Source organism: Pseudophryne corroboree, chromosome 6 (genome assembly GCF_028390025.1).
Source record: "Pseudophryne corroboree isolate aPseCor3 chromosome 6, aPseCor3.hap2, whole genome shotgun sequence".
Taxonomy (NCBI): domain Eukaryota; kingdom Metazoa; phylum Chordata; class Amphibia; order Anura; family Myobatrachidae; genus Pseudophryne; species Pseudophryne corroboree.
The window spans coordinates 427,726,735-427,748,352 of NC_086449.1; the positions used below are offsets into that span (position 1 = coordinate 427,726,735).

The following is a 21,618-nucleotide window of genomic DNA, read 5'->3' on the forward strand; positions in this document are numbered from 1 at the left end:
CAAGGATGCTTGCTTGCACATTCCCATGTGGCCCCCTCTTCAGGCTTACCTCAGTTTCGCCATCTTGGACGACCATTTCCAGTTTCAGGCCTTGCCCCTGGCCTGTCCACAGCTCCGAGGGTCTTCACCAAAGTCATGGTGGAGATGATGCTGCAACTGCGCATGATGGGAGTCAACATTGTCCCCTACTTGGACGAACTCCTGATAAAGGCTATGTCCAGGGAGTGTCTACTGCACAGCATCAATCTGACGACTCGCCTGCTTACGGATCATGGGTGGATCCTAAATTGTCAAAAATCTCACCTGGAACCGACCCAAAATCTTCAGTTCCGGGGAATGATACTGGATATCCAGGCGATGGTCCGCTCAGTGCTCCGTCCTCGCAAGGTATCCGTACATCTTTGCATCCGCTTGCTGGGCAGGATGGTTGCTGCTTACGAGGCAATCTAATATGGCAGATTTCAGGGCCAGCCTTTTCAGCTGGATCTGCTGGACAAATTGCTGGGGTCTCACCTTCACATGCATCAGGAAGTGACCTCATCTCCGAGAGTCCGTATTTCTCTATTATGGTGGCCACGGCTTCGTGGGATCTCAATGTGGTTCTGTCCTTTCTTCAGTTGGACTGGTTTGAACTCTTGCATAGGGTGGAGTTGAAATTTCTTACCTGGAAGACTGTGATGTTGTTAGCATTGGCGTCTACCAGGCGTGTCTCTGAATTGGGGACCTTATCCTGTAAGAGCTCATATTTGATTTTTCATTGGACAGGGCGAAACTCAGGACCCGACCTCAGTTTTTGTCAAAAGTGTTTTCAGCTTTTCATGTGAATCAACCCATTGTGCTTCCGGTGTTGTGTGATGCTTCTGTTGGTCCAGAGTCCTTGGATGTGGTGAGGGCTCTGAAGGTTTAGGTCAAATGGATTGCTCGTCTTCGGAAATCTGATTCGCTGTTTGTCCTCTGATTCCACCAAGATTGGTCGTCCGGCTTCTTAGCAATCAATTGCTCATTGGCTCAGGTTGACCATTCAACAAGCCTATACTTCGGCGGCTCTACCTTTTGTCTACGTCTATACAGGCCCACTTGACGAGATCTGTGGACTCTTCCTGGGCGGCTGCCCGGCGTGTCTCGGCCTTACAGTTGTGCCAAGCTGCTACTTGGTTTGGTTCGAGCACTTTTGTTAAGTTCTATCGGTTCGACACCTTGGCCAAGGATGACCTTCGGTTTGGTCAGGCGGCGTTACAGGGGTCTCAGCACTCTCCCACCCGTTTAGGAGCTTTGGGACTTCCCCATGGTACTAAAGTACAGCTCCTCAGTATCCACTAAGACGTAAGAGAAAATAGGAATTTGATACCTACCAGTAATTAATTTTCTCGTATACTGTAGTGGATTCTGGGCGCCCGCCTCAGTGCTTTGATTCCTGCTTACCTGTGTCAGTGTTTGGTGGGCCGCCGTTGCGGTCCCCTTATGTTGTTAGGATAGCTTTGCTATCCTGGTTATGTTGGTGTTGCTTTCCTCTGTTCTGGTCAGCGCCCTCCTTTTTGGTTATGGTTGTGTTGGCTTAGTGCCTCGCCGCTGTTGTACCTTTTTCTTCTCTCGTATGTCCGTCTCCTCGGGCGCAGTTCCGTAGACTGAGTCTGGTGGGTGGGTCATAGAGGGGAGGAGCCAACACACACTAAAGTGCCAGGCTCCAATGGACCCGATCTATACCCCATGGTACTAAAGTACATTTCCCCACTATCCACTATGGACTACAAGAAAAGGAATTCCGATAGGTATCAAATTCCTATTTTCTCTGATGAATCTCCTTTCAGATTGTTTGGGGCATCTGGAACAACGCTTGTCTGGAGAAGGAAAGGTGAGCACTACCATCAGTCCTGTGTCATGCCAGCAATAAAGCATCCTGAGACCATTCACGTGTGGAGGCGATTCTCAGCCAAGAGAGTGAGCTCATTCACAATTTTGCTTGAGAACACAGCCATGAATAAAGAATGGTACCAAAACATCCTTCAAGAACAACGTCTCCCAAAATTCCAAGAACAGTTTGACTAACCATTGCCTTTTCCACCATGATAGAGCACCTTGCCATAAGGCAAAAGTGAGTAGCTCTGGGACCAGAACATTTAAATTTTGGGTCCATGGCCGGGAAACTCCCTAGACTTAAATGCCATTGAGAACTTGTGGTCAATCCTCAAGAGGCGGGTGGACAAACGAAAACCCACAAATCCTAACAAACTCCAAGCATTGATTAGGCAAGAATGATTTGCCACCAGTCATTATATGGCCCGGAAGTTGATTGACAGCATTCCAGGGCGGATTGCAGAGGTCTTGAAAAAGATGGGCCAACACTGCAAATATTGACTCTTTGCATAAATTTAATGTAATGTCAAGAAAAGCCTTTACTTCAGTATACCATAGTAACATCTGACAAAAAGGTCTAAAATCACTGAAGCAGAAAACTTTGTGAAAACCAATACTTGTCATTTTTAAAACTTTTGGCCACGGCTGTACAATACAAGTGTTATTTTGCGGGAATCGAATCCTAGCTCACAGCATGATGGCTATCAAAGATACCACTATGCCAAGAGAGCCATGGAGACAGTTTGCTGTGACATAGTGATAGAACAAAATGTAAGTTGCTCAAATCAATTAGGAAGTACAATTCAGGTGCATGAAAGGGAGGGGGTAGTCTGGCTAGAAATATTCTGGGGATAAACCCCTGGTGTCCCCCAGCACACCGAGCTGTACCAGGACATGAAAGACTATATATATATATATATATATATATATATATATATATATATTTCTCTATCGTCCTAAGTGGATGCTGGGGTTCCTGAAAGGACCATGGGGAATAGCGGCTCCGCAGGAGACAGGGCACAAAAGTAAAGCTTTTACAGGTCAGGTGGTGTGTACTGGCTCCTCCCCCTATGACCCTCCTCCAGACTCCAGTTAGATTTTTGTGCCCGGCCGAGAAGGGTGCAATTCTAGGTGGCTCTCATAAAGAGCTGCTTAGAGAGTTTAGCTTAGGTTTTTTATTTTACAGTGATTCCTGCTGGCAACAGGATCACTGCAACGAGGGACAGAGGGGAGAAGAAGTGAACTCACCTGCGTGCAGGATGGATTGGCTTCTTGGCTACTGGACATGAAGCTCCAGAGGGACGATCACAGGTACAGCCTGGATGGTCACCGGAGCCACGCCGCCGGCCCCCTCACAGATGCTGAAGCAAGAAGAGGTCCAGAATCGGCGGCTGAAGACTCCTGCAGTCTTCTTAAGGTAGCGCACAGCACTGCAGCTGTGCGCCATTTTCCTCTCAGCACACTTCACACGGCAGTCACTGAGGGTGCAGGGCGCTGGGGGGGGGCGCCCTGGGAGGCAAATGTAAACCTTTAAAAAGGCTAAAAATACCTCACATATAGCCCCAGAGGCTATATGGAGATATTTACCCCTGCCTAAATGTACTAAATAGCGGGAGACGAGCCCGCCGGAAAAGGGGCGGGGCCTATCTCCTCAGCACACGGCGCCATTTTCTGTCACAGCTCCGCTGGTCAGGAAGGCTCCCAGGTCTCTCCCCTGCACTGCACTACAGAAACAGGGTATAACAGAGAGGGGGGGCAAAATAAATGGCAATATATTAATATAAAAGCAGCTATAAGGGAGCACTTAATCATAAGGCTATCCCTGTCATATATAGCGCTTTTTGGTGTGTGCTGGCAGACTCTCCCTCTGTCTCCCCAAAGGGCTAGTGGGTCCTGTCTTCGTATAGAGCATTCCCTGTGTGTCTGCTGTGTGTCGGTACGTGTGTGTCGACATGTACGAGGACGTTATTGGTGTGGAGGCGGAGCAATTGCCAAATATGAGGATGTCACCTTCTAGGGGGTCGACACCAGAATGGATGCCTTTATTTGTGGAATTACGGGATAGCGTCAACTCGCTTAAGCAGTCGTTTGCCGACATGAGGGGGCCGGACACTCACTTAGTGCCTGTCCAGGCGCCTCAAACACCGTCAGGGGCTGTAAAACGCCCCTTGCCTCAGTCGGTCGACACAGACCCAGACACAGGCACTGATTCCGGTAGTGAAGGTGACGAATCAACCGTATTTTCCAAAAGGGCCACACGTTATATGATTTTGGCAATAAAGGAGATGTTACATTTAGCTGATACTACAGGTACCACTAAACAGGGTATTATGTGGGGTGTGAAAAAACTACCAGTAGTTTTTACCGAATCAGAAGAATTAAATGACGTGTGTGATGAAGCGTGGGGTGCCCCGATAAAAAACTGCTAATTTCAAAGAAGTTATTGGCTTTATACCCTTTCCCGCCAGAGGTTAGGGAGCGCTGGGAAACACCTCCTAGGGTGGACAAAGCGCTAACACGCTTATCAAAACAAGTGGCGTTACCCTCTCCTGAGACGGCCGCACTTAAAGATCCATCAGATAGGAGGATGGAAAATATCCAAAAAGGTATATACACACATGCAGGTGTTATACTACGACCAGCTATTGCGACTGCCTGGATGTGCAGTGCTGGGGTAGTTTGGTCAGAGTCCCTGATCGAAAATATTGATACCCTGGACAGGGACAATATTTTACTGTCGTTAGAACAAATAAAGGATGCATTTCTTTATATGCGTGATGCACAGAGAGATATCTGCACACTGGCATCACGGGTAAGTGCTATGTCCATTTCGGCCAGAAGAGCTTTATGGACACGACAGTGGACAGGCGATGCGTAGAGGAGTTATTTGGGGTCGGTCTATCGGATTTGGTGGCCACGGCTACGGCCGGGAAATCCACCTTTCTACCTCAAGTCACTCCCCAACAGAAAAAGGCACCGACCTTTCAACCGCAGCCTTTTCGTTCCTTTAAAAATAAGAGAGCAAAGGGCTATTCATATCTGCCACGAGGCAGAGGACGAGGGAAGAGACAGCAACAGGCAGCTCCTTCCCAGGAACAGAAGCCCTCCCCGGCTTCTACAAAAGCCTCAGCATGACGCTGGGGCTTCGCAAGCGGACTCGGGGGCGGTAGGCGGTCGTCTCAAGAATTACAGCGCGCAGTGGGCTCACTCGCAGGTAAATCCCTGGATCCTGCAGATAATATCTCAGGGGTACAGGTTGAAATTAGAGACAGAGCCACCTCGCCGTTTCCTGAAGTCTGCTTTACCAACGTCCCCCTCAGAAAGGGAGACGGTTTTGGAAGCCATTCACAAGCTGTATTCTCAGCAGGTGATAGTCAAGGTACCTCTTCTACAACAAGGGAAGGGGTATTATTCCACTCTTTTTGTGGTACCGAAGCCGGATGGCTCGGTAAGGCCTATTCTAAATCTGAAGTCCTTGAACCTGTACATAAAGAAGTTCAAGTTCAAGATGGAGTCACTCAGAGCAGTGATAGCGAACCTGGAAGAAGGGGACTTTATGGTATCCTTGGACATCAAGGATGCGTATCTCCACGTTCCAATTACCCCTCACACCAGGGGTACCTCAGGTTCGTTGTACAAAACTGTCACTATCAGTTTCAGACGCTGCCGTTTGGTTTGTCCACGGCACCTCGGGTCTTTACAAAGGTAATGGCCGAGATAATATTTCTTCTTCGAAGAAAAGGCGTATTAATTATCCCATACTTGGACGATCTCCTAATAAGGGCAAGGTCCAGAGAACAGCTAGAGATGGGTTTAGCACTATCTCGAGAGGTGCTAAAGCAGCACGGATGGATTCTGAATATTCCAAAATCCCAATTAATGCCGACAACTCGTCTGCTGTTCCTGGGGATGATTCTGGACACAGTTCAGAAAAGGTTTTTCTTCCCGAAGAAAAAGCCAAGGAGTTATCTGACCTGGTCAGGAACCTCCTAAAACCAGGAAAGGTGTCTGTACATCAATGCACAAGAGTCCTGGGAAAAAATGGTAGCTTCTTACGAAGCAATCCCTTTCGGCAGATTCCATGCAAAGGGATCTGTTGGACAAATGGTCAGGGTCGCATCTTCAGATGCACCTGCGGATAACCCTGTCGCCGAGGACAAGGGTATCCCTTCTGTGGTGGTTGCAGGAGGCTCATCTATTGGAGGGCCGCAGATTCGGCATGCAGGATTGGATCCTGGTGACCACGGGTGCCAGCCAGAGAGGCTGGGGAGCAGTCACACAGGGAAGAAATTTCCAGGGAGTGTGGTCGAGCCTGAAAAAGTCTCTTCACATAAGCATTCTGGAACTAAGAGCAATCTACAATGCTCTAAGCCAGGCGGAACCTCTGCTTCAAGGAAGACCGGTGTTGATCCAGTCGGACAACATCACGGCAGTCGCCCATGTAAACAGACAGGGCGGCACAAGAAGCAGGAGGGCAATGGCAGAAGCTGCCAGGATCCTTCGCTGGGCGGAGAATCACGTGATAGCACTGTCAGCAGTATTCATCCCGGGCGTGGACAACTGGGAAGCAGACTTCCTCAGCAGACACGACCTTCACCCGGGAGAGTGGAGACTTCATCCAGAAGTTTTCCACATGCTATTAAACCGTTGGGTAAAACCAATGGTGGACATGATGGCGTCTCGCCTCAACAAAACACTGGACAGGTATTGCGCCAGGTCAAGAGATCCGCAGGCAATAGCTGTGGACGCGCTGGTAACACCTTGGGTGTACCAGTCGGTATATGTGTTTCCTCCTCTGCCTCTCATACCAAAGGTATTGAGGATTATACGGCAAAGTGGAGTAAGACTAGTGGCTCCGGATTGGCCAAGAAGGACTTGGTACCCGGAACTTCAAGAGATGGTCACGGACGATCCGTGGCCTCTACTTCTGAGAAGGGACCTGCTTCAGCAGGGTACTTGTCTTTTTCAAGACTTACCGCGGCTGCGTTTGACGGCATGGCGTTTGAATGCCAGATCCTAAAAGGAAAAGGCATTCCAGAAGAAGTCATTCCTACCTTGATAAAGGCAAGGAAGGAAGTCACCGCGAAGCATTATCGCCGTATTTGGCGAAAATGTTGCGTGGTGCGAGCAGCGGAGTGCTCCGATGGAGGAATTTCAACTGGGTCGTTTTCCTACATTTCCTGCAATCAGGATTGTCTATGGGTCTCAAATTGGGATCTATTAAGGTTCAAATTTCGGCCCTATCAATATTCTTCCAAAAAGAATTGGCCTCAGTCCCTGAGGTCCAGATTTTTATCAAAGGAGTACTGCATATACAGCCTCCTGTGGTGCCTAAGGTGGCACCGTGGGATCTAAATGTAGTTTTAGATTTCCTCAAATCAAATTGGTTTGAACCACTAAAGAAGGTGGATTTGAAATATCTCACATGGAAAGTGACTATGTTACTGGCCCTGGCTTCGGCCGGGAGAGTATCTGAACTGGCGGCTTTGTTTTATAAAAGCCCTTATTTAATTTTCCATTCGACATAGGGCAGAGCTGCGGACGCGTCCGCATTTTCTCCCTAAGGTGGTATCAGCGTTTCACCTGAACCAGCCTATTGTAGTGCCTGCGGCTACAGACGACTTGAAGGACTCCAAGTTGTTGGACGTTGTCAGAGCCTTAAAAATATACATTTAAAGGACGGCTGGAGTCAGAAAATCTGACTCGCTGTTTATACTGTATGCACCCAACAAGTTGGGTGCACCTGCTTCTAAGCAGTCGATTGCTCGTTGGATTTGTAACAAAATTCAACTTGTACATTCTGTGGCAGGCCTGCCACAGCCTAAATCTGTTAAGGCCCATTCCGCAAGGAAGGTGGGCTCATCTTGGGCGGCTGCCCGAGGGGTCTCGGCATTACTACTCTGCCGAGCAGCTACGTGGTCAGGGGAGAACACGTTTGTAAATTTTTACAAATTTGATACCCTGGCAAAGGAGGACCTGGAGTTCTCTCATTCGGTGCTGCAGAGTCATCCGCACTCTCCCGCCCGTTTGGGAGCTTTGGTATAATCCCCATGGTCCTTTCAGGAACCCCAGCATCCACTTCGGACGATAGAGAAAATAAGAATTTACTTACCGATAATTCTATTTCTCGGAGTCCGTAGTGGATGCTGGGCGCCCATCCCAAGTGCGGATTATCTGCAATACTTGTACATAGTTATTGTTAACTAATTCGGGTTATTGTTTAGGAAGCCATCTTTCAGAGGCTCCTCTGTTATCATACTGTTAACTGGGTTTAGATCACAAGTTGTACGGTGTGATTGGTGTGGCTGGTATGAGTCTTACCCGGGATTCAAAATCCTCCCTTATTGTGTACGCTCGTCCGGGCACAGTACCTAACTGGAGTCTGGAGGAGGGTCATAGGGGGAGGAGCCAGTACACACCACCTGACCTGTAAAAGCTTTACTTTTGTGCCCTGTCTCCTGCGGAGCCGCTATTCCCCATGGTCCTTTCAGGAACCCCAGCATCCACTACGGACTCCGAGAAATAGAATTATCGGTAAGTAAATTCTTATATATATATATATATATATATATATATATATATATATATATATATATATATATATATATATATATATATATATACATACATACATACATACATACATACATACATACATACATACATATACATATACATATACATATAATAGAAATCTAGAGGTCTTAGTTACATACAGTTTGCAAACGCATGATAAGCCACCAGGCCCCAACAAGGCTCCTCTGATGCTGATGGTCCTTAACTCTAGGTCCGGGCCCGGGGTGCAGGACCCCCCCAAAACCGGCAAAGGCCAGCTACCCCAGGGCAGCACAACGCGAGAAGGTAAAGTTAGTATGTGTTAATAAAAGGGAAAAAATAAATTAATATACTAGTAAGAGTGTAATTAAAAGACCAGAAGGATTAATAAATGTGTTAAGGGGGTGCTAAATAAGATCTCGCAGTGTGCTACCCCAGAGCAGCCCAGCCCCACCATTCCAGGGGGAACCGCACCCCAGACCCACCCCAGGTACTAATAATAATAATAACAACCCTTCCGGGTAATATAACATGATGCCACATGATAATGGCATCTGAGCAAATGTATCCGAATTGAGAGCTAACTTACCTGAAGATACTCCCGGGATCTCCAAATGGCAATACAGAGACCAGCATACCCTCCAAACACTGGTCCCATCCATGCCCCTCATACTAACAGAACAAAATGTAAGTTGCTCAAATCAATTAGGAAGTACAATTCAGGTGCATGAAAGGGAGGGGGTAGTCTAGCTAGAAATACTTTGGGGATAAACCCCTGGTGTCCCCCAGCACACCGAGCTGTACCAAGACATGAAAGACTATATATATATATATATATATATATATATATATATATATATATATATATAACAAATAAAAAATAATCAGATGCGCTCAGTCAGAATAAAAAGTCTTAAGCCAGTACAGCTTAAAAGTCACTTCTCTAATCAGAGGGGAGTGGGTGCACCAATGTCCTTCTTTTAATAGAACCGCAGCTCCCCCGCCGTCACAAATAACCCGGAATTCTACGGGAACACAGATATCTAAAAAGAAAGACAGGGGGGGCGCTCCATAGTGCAGAGTCAATTTTTTATTTTAAAAGCACACAAAACACTGCGGTTTAAAACACAACGATAATTGCCCGTACCAGAACAAAATCCGCTGTGGGCTTAATACCACATGATTTAAAACACATATGCCCCCGGCAATTCTCCAAACCTCCGGCAGATCTCCTGAGACAGGACCTCAGCCCCGTGCCGCTGGACCTCTGAAGACAGCCGCCGCACGTCGGGACACCGTCACCCGTCGATAGCCACCGAGGCAGGAGGGGGCACGACCACACACGTCAGCAAGCCACGCCCCTACGCGTTTCGTCACAGACTTCGTCAGAGGGCGAAGTCTGTGACGAAACGCGTAGGGGCGTGGCTTGCTGACGTGTGTGGTGGTGCCCCCTCCTGCCTTGGTGGCTATCGACGGGTGACGGTGTCCCGACGTGCGGCGGCTGTCTTCAGCGGTCCAGCGGCACGGGGCTGAGGTCCTGTCTCAGGAGATCTGCCGGAGGTTTGGAGAATTGCCGGGGGCATATGTGTTTTAAATCATGTGGTATTAAGCCCACAGCGGATTTTGTTCTGGTACGGGCAATTATCGTTGTGTTTTAAACCGCAGTGTTTTGTGTGCTTTTAAAATTAAAAATTGACTCTGCACTATGGAGCGCCCCCCCTGTCTTTCTTTTTATATATATATATATATATATATATATATATATATATATATATATATATAATAGAAATCCAGAGGTCTTAGTTACATACAGTTTGCAAACGCATGATAAGCCACCAGGCCCCGACAAGGCTCCTCTGATGCTGATGGTCCCTAACTCTAGGTCTGGGCCTGGGGTGCAGGACCCCCCAAAAACCGGCAAAGGCCTTCTCGCGTTGTGCTGCCCTGGGGTAGCTGGCCTTTGCCGGTTTTTGGGGGGTCCTGCACCCCGGGCCCAGACCTAGAGTTAGGGACCATCAGCATCAGAGGAGCCTTGTCGGGGCCTGGTGGCTTATCATGCGTTTGCAAACTGTATGTAACTAAGACCTCTGGATTTCTATTATATGTATATATAGCCTTTCATGTCTTGTGACATAGTGATGTCAAGCATTGCAATTTTTTTTATAGTGTGGATTGTAATGATTTTTTTTCTTTAAGCGGTGTAGAACTCTGAACTGTGTTTTTATTTTGTTTTGTGTGCATTGGATACGCTGAGTCAATCTTTTTTGTGTTCACATTTCTAATTGAATGTAGAGCTCATCTAAAAAAATAGTTCTTAAACTACAAGCATCTTTTTACTTTATAATGGAAATTTCACACGTGCCCCATGGTGGTTTTCAAGAGCGACGTCTGGTGGATGAACACCATTATTGCACCCAACGGGGACTCAGTTCATTACAGTGACATACATCACGCTGCGACAAGGTGCAGGCAAACGTAATGCGACTAGTTTTTCAAACTACACGCCACATGGAGGATAGATGAGCATGGCTACATCTGTAGTTTAAACTTTTACATATTTGTAGCTTTTTAAGTGAATTCTTTTTACACCTAAAAACTAGAACTCTACATCAGAACTTTGTAATTTGAACATATGTAAAAGTGATGTGATAAATGTTGTGGTTTTAGCAGGCCATTCATTGTTGTAGAAATAAACCTTTAATTAAAAACAGTCATATTTTAGTCAAAGAAAAACGTTCCTGCTAAATTTCATGTGTGAACATTTTCTGCTGATTTTTAAGGAACAAATGACCATAGACATTGCATTACTTGATGTGTGCACATCTGAAATTATGTACGTTTCTTTTATTTATTTTTTCATTTTTCCATTGATGTTAGGGTACTGCTCCAGAAATTGATCCTTCTGACAATACAACATATGGATGGGAGAATAAGATCAAAGCTTGGATGGACCACTATGAGGAAGCAAGTAACAACCAGTACAGCGAAGGAGTTCAAAGAGAGGCACAAAAGATAGCATTAAGGCTTGGTTATGATGGTGACAAAAATGAGCAGATTGGAAAGTCCAGTTTCAGTTCCAGCAATCCCATGTTTAAGCCACCAGTAGAGGTAAGTGTGTTTTCTGTGAAATTGCTTGCAATGTTGCTAAGCTTTAGGAATGTACCCCCAAAAATAACAAACTATTAGCATGTAAGAGAAAACACTAGGCCCTCTCTGTGCACTGTATGTGCATAGCAGAATTAAAATATGCGGTTTACATATTATAGTTAAGCCAAACTCTGCCTGCTTTGCAACCTACCATTAGGTATTCTCATTTTTCTTCATCAGGGTCCATGGTCTCCATAGGGTTAATTCTTAACCTTGGGTATGATGGCTGGTGGAGACCAGCTTGTGAGCCTCCCAGGATGCACTGGGCTACTCCCCTTCATACCCCGCCCCCATGCTCAGGCAACTCTGTTTTTTTTCGGGTGTCTGCATGGAGCTGGACACGCTGAACAGGAGCTGCAGCTTACAGCCAAAACTTTTATTTGACTTTTTCTATCTTTTGATAACTTTTCTAATGTGATGACAACCTCCTGTTAGTCCATGGGATGCCAGAGCTGTCTCCAACATCTCCACCAGGGTATGTGATTTCAGCAGGGGTCCCCACTGCACCTTTTGCTAGCAAGATGCAGGGGCATCCCAGGACTGTACTCCGTAGACATGGGGGACGGGTTAGGCGGGAAACTAGTGACATCTAAGACTGCTCATCTGCCTTCAGTTTCCTCAGGAACACCTCAGACCTCGTCCTTTTTGGACATTTGTTCACAAGGCAAACCCAAGGGTCAGTCTTTCCTACGCTCTGATCGCGAAAGCAAGGCCTCCAAACCCAGGGCCAAGCAGGCTTGGGCCGCCAGACGTCGACCTACCACGCCTAAGGATAAACCCTCAGCCTGACGGGACGGGTCTCCCGTGGGAGACCCCAGGATGGGAGCCTGGCTTCTTCAGTTTGTCAAGCATGAAGTCTTGCCACAGCTGACTCCTGGGTCCAGGAAGTGGTCTCTCACGGGTATATTCTCTCATTTCTGAGGCAGGAGGTGACAAGCTGTGATGCAGATTTGGCACGATGGTTTCGATAGACTATTTGTAAGACTTACCTTAGCAAGGGTCAACGATCTCCGGTGTTGTCTGCTCATGCCACACATTCTGTGAGGGTGTCGTGGGCTGCTAATCGTGGGGCCACCACGACGTAACTCTGCCATGCAACACCTTGGTCTCGGATTCTTACTTTTGTTAAGTTTGACACATTTGTGGCCCCAGCTTCTATGTTTTGGCTGCTTAATTTTGCAGGTACCTCGGAGCTCTCTCGCCCAGGAAGGAAACTTTGGGACGTCCCCAGTGTCATCAACTACTCCATTGTCCCCTATTGCCTGAATGATAAAATGGGATTTTGGTTCTTACCGATAGATCCTTTTCACTGATGTCACACTGGACGCCCAACCAGCGCTGTTTGACTGCCTCAGTTATTGTTCAGGTTTATGATTTGTAATGTTGTTGTGTGCGTTTCTCCCTTTGTTTGGTATGGTGGAGTTTGCAAGTTCAACTACAGGATTTTCCAGGTGAAAATTCTATCAAAGTTGAATGGCTCTCCTGTTTGGATCAAGTCTCTGTTTCTCTCATTGTCCCAGGCGACTCGCCACTCACACCTCTAGAAGGCTTTACACATGTGACTTAAACAAGATTGTCCTTTTCTAGTAAGCCAATGGATCCTGCTGAGTACGGATGCCAGCCTCGGGCTGTGGGACGGCCACACAGTCAACGACTTTTCAGGGTCGTTGGACAGACAGTATATTGTATCTCCCTATAAACATCTTGTAACTTTGAGCAATCTACAGGGCCCTGTGTCAGACACAATGACCTCTCCAGGACCATCTAAGATTTTGTCAAAACAAAGCCACCGCTGTCGCCTATATAAATCAGAGTGGCACAAGTAGCTGCCAGGCCATACGCAATGAAAGCAGGATCCATCTGTGGGTGGGACAGTTTCTACCAGCTCTGTCATCGGTTCACATTGCTAACTAGATAGATGGGATCAGACTATTTCAGTCACCAGGACATACACCCCTGGGGGAATAGTCTTTTCACTCAGAGGTGTTCCAATATAGTTGGTGGACCATTGTGGTTGCTTTTAAATAGATTTGATGGTATCCTGTCTAATTCGCAAACTTTTCTGGGACTGTTCCAGAATGCTGGATCCAGGGTCCTTTCTTGTGTTGTTGGTCACATGGACTTTTGATGTACCGCTCTCCTCCGCTTTCTCTTCTACCTCAGGTTATGCAGAAGTTGAGGCTGGAGGAGGAACCTTCATTCTGGTCACCCCAGATTGGCCATTCCAGACGTGGTATGCCGATCTCGGGTGCCTGTCGATAGTGGCCTCTTGGAGACTTCCAGTCAAAACTGACTTTGTCTCTCAGGTGCATTGCTTCTACCCAGATTCTCATTGTCTGGCTTTGATGGGGTGGCTGTTGAGACAGCCCTCCAGAAGGTTTTTTTTCAGATTCAGTTATCCACATTATGCTTTATGCTATGAAGCCAGTTTTGGTTTAGGCCTACCACAGGGTCTGGTGTGTTCACCAGAAGCTATACAGCCGGATATTTTCCAGATTTCTAAGGTCTTGTGCTTTCTACAGTCAAGATTTGATTTGGCCCTTCGCTTGTTGTCTCTGAAAGTCCAGGTCTGTGCTCTTTCAGTTTATTTCCATAGATGTTTAGCGACTATTTGTACTATTTAGACTTTCCTGCAGAGGGTTCATCATCCTCAACCTCCATTAGTGCTTCTGGTTGAACCATGGAATTTGTTTTTTGTTTCTATGGGCTTCAGTGCTCTCTATTTGAACGTTTTGATCCTGTAGATATCAAATGGCTTACAAGAAAGTGTTCTTTTTGGCAATTTTTTTCGCCCCATCAGTCTTCGAGTTGAGTACATTATAACATAGGTCTCCATTTCTGATATTCCACTATGACTGAGTGGTATTGCGCAGTACTGTCTTTTCTTGTTCTCTCTCCCCCCCCCATGTTTTGAAGCTATTATTATTATTAATATTATCCTCTATGGCGCTGCATGGCATACGCAGCGCCCAGTTAGAGTAAACAAATAAGCAAAACGTAAAGACATTGACTTACAGTACAATATAGGATAAGTACAGGGTATATAAACATAGCTACATCAGTAAACAGCACTGAAATAAGTATCACGGTGGCAGAAAACCGAGTATTGAAAAGAAGATAGGTTAAGTACGAGACGTAAAACTACGTGAGGGAAGTGGACCCTGATTGTGGAAGCTTACATTCTAAAGGGGAGGGGCACACAGACGGGTGACACAGATGGAGTAGAAACTGAGCGTGGGCCACAGAGAGGGCTTAGGATAAGAGACTGCTGGGTTTGGTGCAGAAGTGTGGCTTGAGAGCCCGTTTGAAGTTTTGTAGTGAAGAGTCTGAGGGGGAGAGGTAGAGAATTCCAGAGACAGGGAGCAGGAGTGGGAGAAGGTAATCAGTAGGCAGGAAAGGCAGCGTGCATTAGCAGAGTGAAGAGGACAAGCTGGATACTTTGATACATAGATATCCGTTTCATATCCATCAGGAGTTTGTGGTTCCATCCTTACAGGGTGAGGGCAGTTCCCAGATTTCTCTTGAATTCTTCAACGTAGTTCGAGCTTTATGTGGATAGGTTTAAGGCAGAGGTTCTCAAACTCGGTCCTCGGGGGCACACACAGTGCATGTTTTGCAGGTCTCCTAACAGAATCGCAAGTGAAATAATTAGCTCCACCTGTGGATCTTTTAAAATGTGTCAGTGAGTAATTAATACACCTGTGCACCTGCTGGGTTACCTGCAAAACATGCACTGTGTGTGCCCCCGAGGACCGAGTTTGAGAACCTCTGGTTTAAGGACTTCTGCTGGTCGGATTCCCTCTCTGTACTGTATTTGGTAGTCGAGAGGGGTTGGCCTGCTTCCAGACAGATGATTGCTAGATTGATTCGGGAGGTGATATGTCATGCATACACATTGGCTAACCTTCCTGTGCCTCATTTGGTTGTCGCCTATTCTACTCGGTCGCTTTGAGCCTCAGTGGAGCAACTGTTTAGGGCCTCCACATGGTCCTTGGCACACACTTTTATGTAGTTCTGCCGTTTTGAGTCTTCTTCTCCAGAGAAGCTAGTTTGGAATGAAGGGTTCTCCGTGTAGCTCAGGGGCGTTCTCTCACATAGTGGCACTGCTTTAGGATGTTCCCATTGTCTCCAAAGTGCCCCATGAGCTGACAGGGAAAATTAGATTTTGGTTCTTACTTGATAAATTTGTTTCTCTGAAGTCATAAGTGACGATGGACACCCTTTGCTACGGATTCTTGTTATCTGGCTTTGTTCGTTGCATAGTACATAGAAACATAGTACCTAATTGTTTTTTGAAAACATAGTCATATTTTATACTGGTTTTCTTCAATAGAGCCATCTGCAGAAGAATAAAAAAATATTAAAAGCTGCAAGAGATCTTCTCCCCGAAACTTTAATTATTGAATATAGAGGAAAATTCATGCTACGTGAACAGTTTGAGGCTAATGGATATTTCTTTAAGAGGTATGTATGCTTGCCCAAGCTACACTTAAAAGTTAGGCATATGATTAAAACACATTTTGCCACCTATATTCAAAAATACAAAGAATGCTTGAATATTTGCATATTTGTTCTAAGCAATAATACTTAATACAGATGTAGGCACATGAATGCCAAAAATGTTTATACAGGTACTGTATTTGTGCTTGTTTACATAACCTAGGAATATGTATTTCTCTAACGTCCTAAGTGGATGCTGGGGACTCCGTAAGGACCATGGGGAATAGCGGCTCCGCAGGAGACTGGGCACATCTAAAGAAAGCTTTAGGACTATCTGGTGTGCACTGGCTCCTCCCCCTATGACCCTCCTCCAAGCCTCAGTTAGATCTCTGTGCCCGAACGAGAAGGGTGCACACTAGGGGCTCTCCTGAGCTTCTTAGTGAAAGTTTTAGATTAGGTTTTTTATTTTCAGTGAGACCTGCTGGCAACAGGCTCACTGCATCGAGGGACTAAGGGGAGAAAAAGCGAACTCACCTGCGTGCAGAGTGGATTGGGCTTCTTAGGCTACTGGACATTAGCTCCAGAGGGACGATCACAGGCCCAGCTTGGATGGGTCCCAGAGCCGCGCCGCCGGCCCCCTTACAGAGCCAGAAGGCAGAAGAGGTCCGGAAAATCGGCGGCAGAAGACGTCCTGTCTTCAACAAGGTAGCGCACAGCACTGCAGCTGTGCGCCATTGCTCTCAGCACACTTCACACTTCGGTCACTGAGGGTGCAGGGCGCTGGGGGGGGGCGCCCTGAGACGCAATAAAAACACCTTGGATGGCAAAAAAAAATGCATCACATATAGCTCCTGGGCTATATGGATGCATTTAACCCCTGCCAGAATCCATAAAAAAGCAGGAGAAAAGTCCGCGAAAAAGGGGCGGAGCCTATCTCCTCAGCACACTGGCGCCATTTTCCCTCACAGCTCCGTTGGAGGGAAGCTCCCTGTCTCTCCCCTGCAGTCACTACACTACAGAAAGGGTTAAAAAAAGAGAGGGGGGCACTAATTAGGCGCAGTATTAACTATACAGCAGCTATAAGGGGAAAAACACTTATAAAAGGTTATCCCTGTATATATATATATATATAGCGCTCTGGTGTGTGCTGGCAAACTCTCCCTCTGTCTCCCCAAAGGGCTAGTGGGGTCCTGTCCTCTATCAGAGCATTCCCTGTGTGTGTGTGTGTGTGTGCTGTATGTCGGTGCTTTTGTGTCGACATGTATGAGGAGAAAAATAATGTGGAGACGGAGCAGATTGCCTGTAATAGTGATGTCACCCCCTAGGGGGTCGACACCTGAGTGGATGAACTGTTGGAAGGAATTACGTGACAGTGTCAGCTCTGTATAAAAGACAGTGGTTGACATGAGACAGCCGGCTACTCAGCTTGTGCCTGTCCAGACGTCTCATAGGCCGTCAGGGGCTCTAAAGCGCCCGTTACCTCAGATGGCAGATATAGACGCCGACACGGATACTGACTCCAGTGTCGACGGTGAAGAGACGAATGTGACTTCCAGTAGGGCCACACGTTACATGATTGAGGCAATGAAAAATGTTTTACACATTTCTGATAATACGAGTACCACCAAAAAAAGGGGTATTATGTTCGGTGAGGAAAAACTACCTGTAGTTTTCCTGAATCTGAGAAATTAAATGAGGTGTGTGATGATGTGTGGGTTTCCCCCGATAACAACGGATAATTTCTAAAATGTTATTGGCATTATATCCTTTCCCGCCAGAGGTTAGGGTGCGTTGGGAAACACCCCCTAGGGGGGATAAAGCGCTCACACGCTTGTAAGGGCTCTACCTTCGCCTGAGATGGCCGCCCTTAAGGATCCTGCTGATAGAAAGCAGGAGGGTATCCTAAAAGGTATTTACACACATACTGGTGTTATACTGCGACCAGCAATCGCCTCAGCCTGGATGTGCAGTGCTGGGTTGGCGTGGTCGGATTCCCTGACTGAAAATATTGATACCCTAGATAGGGACAGTATGTTTTTGCCTATAGAGCATTTAAAAGATGCATTTCTATATATGCGTGATGCACAGCGGAATATTTGCCGACTGGCATCAAGTCTAAGCGCGTTGTCCATTTCTACCAGTAGAGGGTTATGGACACGTCAGTGGTCAGGTGATGCGTATTCCAAACGGCATTTGGAAGTATTGCTTTATTAAGGGAGGAGTTATTTGGGGTCGTTCTTTCAGACCTGGTGGCCACGGCAACAGCTGGGAATTCCACGTTTGTACCCCAGGTCGCCTCTCAACATGAGAAGACGCCGTATTATCAGGCGCAGTCTTTTCGTGGACAAGCGGGCAAAAGGTTCCTCATTTCTGCCCCGTGACAGAGGGAGAGGAAAAAGGCTGCAGAAATCAGCCAGTTCCCAAGAACAGAAACCCTCTGCCAAGCCCTCAGTATACGCTGGGGCTTTACAAGCAGAATCAGGCACGGTGGGGGGCCCGTCTCAATGAATTTCAGCGCGCAGTGGGCTCACTCGCAAGTAGACCCCTGGATCCTTCAGGTGATATCTCAGGGGTACAAATTAGAATTCGAGACGTCTCCCCCTCGCCGTTTCCTAAAGTCGGCTTTACCGATGTCTCCTTCTGACAGGGAGACAGTTTTGGAAGCCATTCACAAGCTGTATTCCCAGCAGGTGATAATCAAGATACCCCTCCTGCAACAGGGAACGGGGTATTATTCCACACTGTTGTGGTACCGAAGCCGGACGGCTCGGTGAGACCGATTCTAAATCTAAAATCTTTGAACACTTACATACAGAGGTTCAAATTCAAGATTGAGTCACTCAAAGCAGTGATTGCGAACCTGGAAGAAGGGGACTACATGATGTCTCGGGACATCAAGGATGCTTACCTTCATGTCAAAATGTACCCTTCTCACCAAGGGTACCTCAGGTTTATGGTACAGAACTGTCACTATCAGTTCAGACGCTGCCGTATGGATGGTCCACGGCACCCCGGGTCTTTACCAAGGTAATGGCCGAAATGATGATATTCCTTCGAAGGAAGTGAATTTTAGTTATCCCTTACTTGGACAATTCCCTGATAAGGGTAAGATCCAGGGAACAGTTGGAGGTCGGTGTAGCACTATCTCAGGTAGTGTTGCGGCAGCACGATTGGATTCTCAATATTCCAAAATCGCACCTGGTTCCGACGACGTGTCTTCTGTTCCTAGGGATGATCCTGGACACAGTCCAGAAAAAGGTGTTTCTCCCGGAGGAGAAAGCCAGGGAGTTATCCGAGCTAGTCAGGAACCTCCTAAAACCGAGCCAAGTCTCAGTGCATCAATGCACAAGGGTTCTGGGTAAAATGGTGGCTTCCTACGAAGCAATCCCATTCGACAGATTCCACGCACCAGTGGGACCTGCTGGACAAATGGTCCGGGTCGCATCTTCAGATGCATCAGCGGATAACCCTGTCACCAAAGACAAGGGTGTCCCTCCTGTGGTGGTTGCAGAGTGCTCATCTTCTAGAGGGCCGCAGATTAGGCATTCAGGACTGGGTCCTGGTGACCACGGATGCCAGCCTGCGAGGCTGGGGAGCAGTCACACAGGGAAGGAATATCCAGGGCTTATGGTCAAGCCTGGAGACATCACTTCACATAAATATCCTGAAGCTAAGGGACATTTACAATGCTCTAAGCTTAGCAAGACCTCTGCTTCAAGGTCAGCCGGTGTTGATCCAGTCGGACAACATCACGGCAGTCACCCACGTAAACAGACAGGGTGGCACAAGAAGCAGGAGGGCAATGGCAGAAGCTGCAAGGATTCTTCGCTGGGCGGAAAATCATGTGATAGCACTGTCAGCAGTATTCATTCCGGGAGTGGACAACTGGGAAGCAGACTTCCTCAGCACGACCTCCACCCGGGAGAGTGGGGACTTCACCCAGAAGTCTTCCACATGATTTAAAAACTCGACAGGTATTGCGCCAGGTCCAGGGACACTCAGGCAATAAGCTGTAGACGCTCTGGTAACACCGTGGGTGTACCAGTCAGGGTATGTGTTCCCTCCTCTGCCTCTCATACCCAAGGTACTGAGATTGATCAGATGGAGAGGAGTAAGCTCTATATTCGTGGTTCCGGATTGGCCAAGAAGAACTTGGTAACCGGAACTTCAAGAGATGCTCACGGAAGATCCGTGGCCTCTACCTCTAAGAAGGGACCTGCTCCAGCAAGGACCCGGTCTGTTCCAAGACTTACCGCGGCTGCGTTTGACGGCATGGCGGTTGAACGCCGGATCCTGAAGGAAAAAAGGCATTCCAGATGAAGTCATCCCTATCCTGATCAAAGCCAGGAAGGATGTAACCGCAAAAACATTATCACCGCAATTGGCGAAAATATGTTGCGTGGTGCGAGGCCAGTAAGGCCCGACGGAGGAAATTCAACTGGGTCGATTCCTACATTTCCTGCAAACAGGAGTGTCTATGGGCCTGAAATTGGGGTCCATTAAGGTTCAAATTTCGGCCCTGTCAATTTTCTTCCAAAAAAGAACTAGCTTCAGTCCCTGAAGTTCAGACGTTTGTAAAAGGGGTGCTGCATATACAGCCTCCTTTTGTACCTCCAGTGGCACTTTGGGATCTCAATGTAGTTTTGGGTTCCAAAAGTCACATTGGTTTGAACCACTTAAATCTGTGGAGTTAAAATATCTCACATGAAAAGTGGTCATGCTGTTGGCCCTGGCCTGGGCCAGGCGCGTGTCAGAATGGGCGGCTTTATCCTGAAAAAGCCCTTATCTGATTTTCCATTCGGACAGGGCGGAATTGAGGACTCGTCCTCAGTTTCTCCCCAAGGTGGTTTCAGCGTTTCACCTGAACCAACCTATTGGTGGTGCCTGCGGCTACTAGGGACTTGGAGGCCTCCAAGTTGCTAGACGTTGTCAGTGCCCTGAAAATATATGTTTCCAGGACGGCTGGACTCAGGAAATCTGACTCGCTGTTTATCCTGTATGCACCCAACAAGCTGGGTGCTCCTGCTTCTAAGCAGACTATTGCTCGTTGGATTTGTAGTACAATTCAGCTTGCACATTCTGTGGCAGGCCTGCCACAGCCAAAAATCTGTAAATGCCCACTCCACAAGGAAGGTGGGCTCATCTTGGGCGGCTGCCCGAGGGGTCTCGGCTTTACAACTTTGCCGAGCAGCTACTTGGTCAGGAGCAAATACGTTTGTAAAATTCTACAAAATTGATATCCTGGCTGAGGAGGACCTGGAGTTCTCTCATTTGGTGCTGCAGAGTCATCCGCACTCTCCCGCCCGTTTGGGAGCTTTGGTATAATCCCCATGGTCCTTACGGAGTCCCCAGCATCCACTTAGGACGTTAGAGAAAATAAGAATTTACTTACCGATAATTCTATTTCTCATAGTCCGTAGTGGATGCTGGGCGCCCATCCCAAGTGCGGATTGTCTGCAATACTTGTACATAGTTATTGTTACAAAAATCGGGTTATTATTGTTGTGAGCCATCTTTCAGAGGCTCCTCTGTTATCATGCTGTTAACTGGGTTCAGATCACAGGTTATACGGTGTGATTGGTGTGGCTGGTATGAGTCTTACCCGGGATTCAAAATCCTTCC

General features: G+C 47.2%; 1 protein-coding gene across 6 annotated transcripts in view; it reads left to right on the plus strand.

The window, feature by feature from the left end:
* The window catches only part of KMT2E (lysine methyltransferase 2E (inactive)), a 445,960-nt gene that overhangs the window by 215,557 nt on the left and 208,785 nt on the right, over nt 1-21,618 (plus strand). For all 6 annotated transcript variants that reach the window (XM_063927017.1, XM_063927020.1, XM_063927022.1 and 3 more), the window contains 2 exons: nt 11,287-11,517; nt 15,890-16,020. In XM_063927017.1, coding sequence (XP_063783087.1) covers nt 11,287-11,517; nt 15,890-16,020 — 362 coding nt within the window. The remainder of the gene's footprint in view (nt 1-11,286; nt 11,518-15,889; nt 16,021-21,618) is intronic.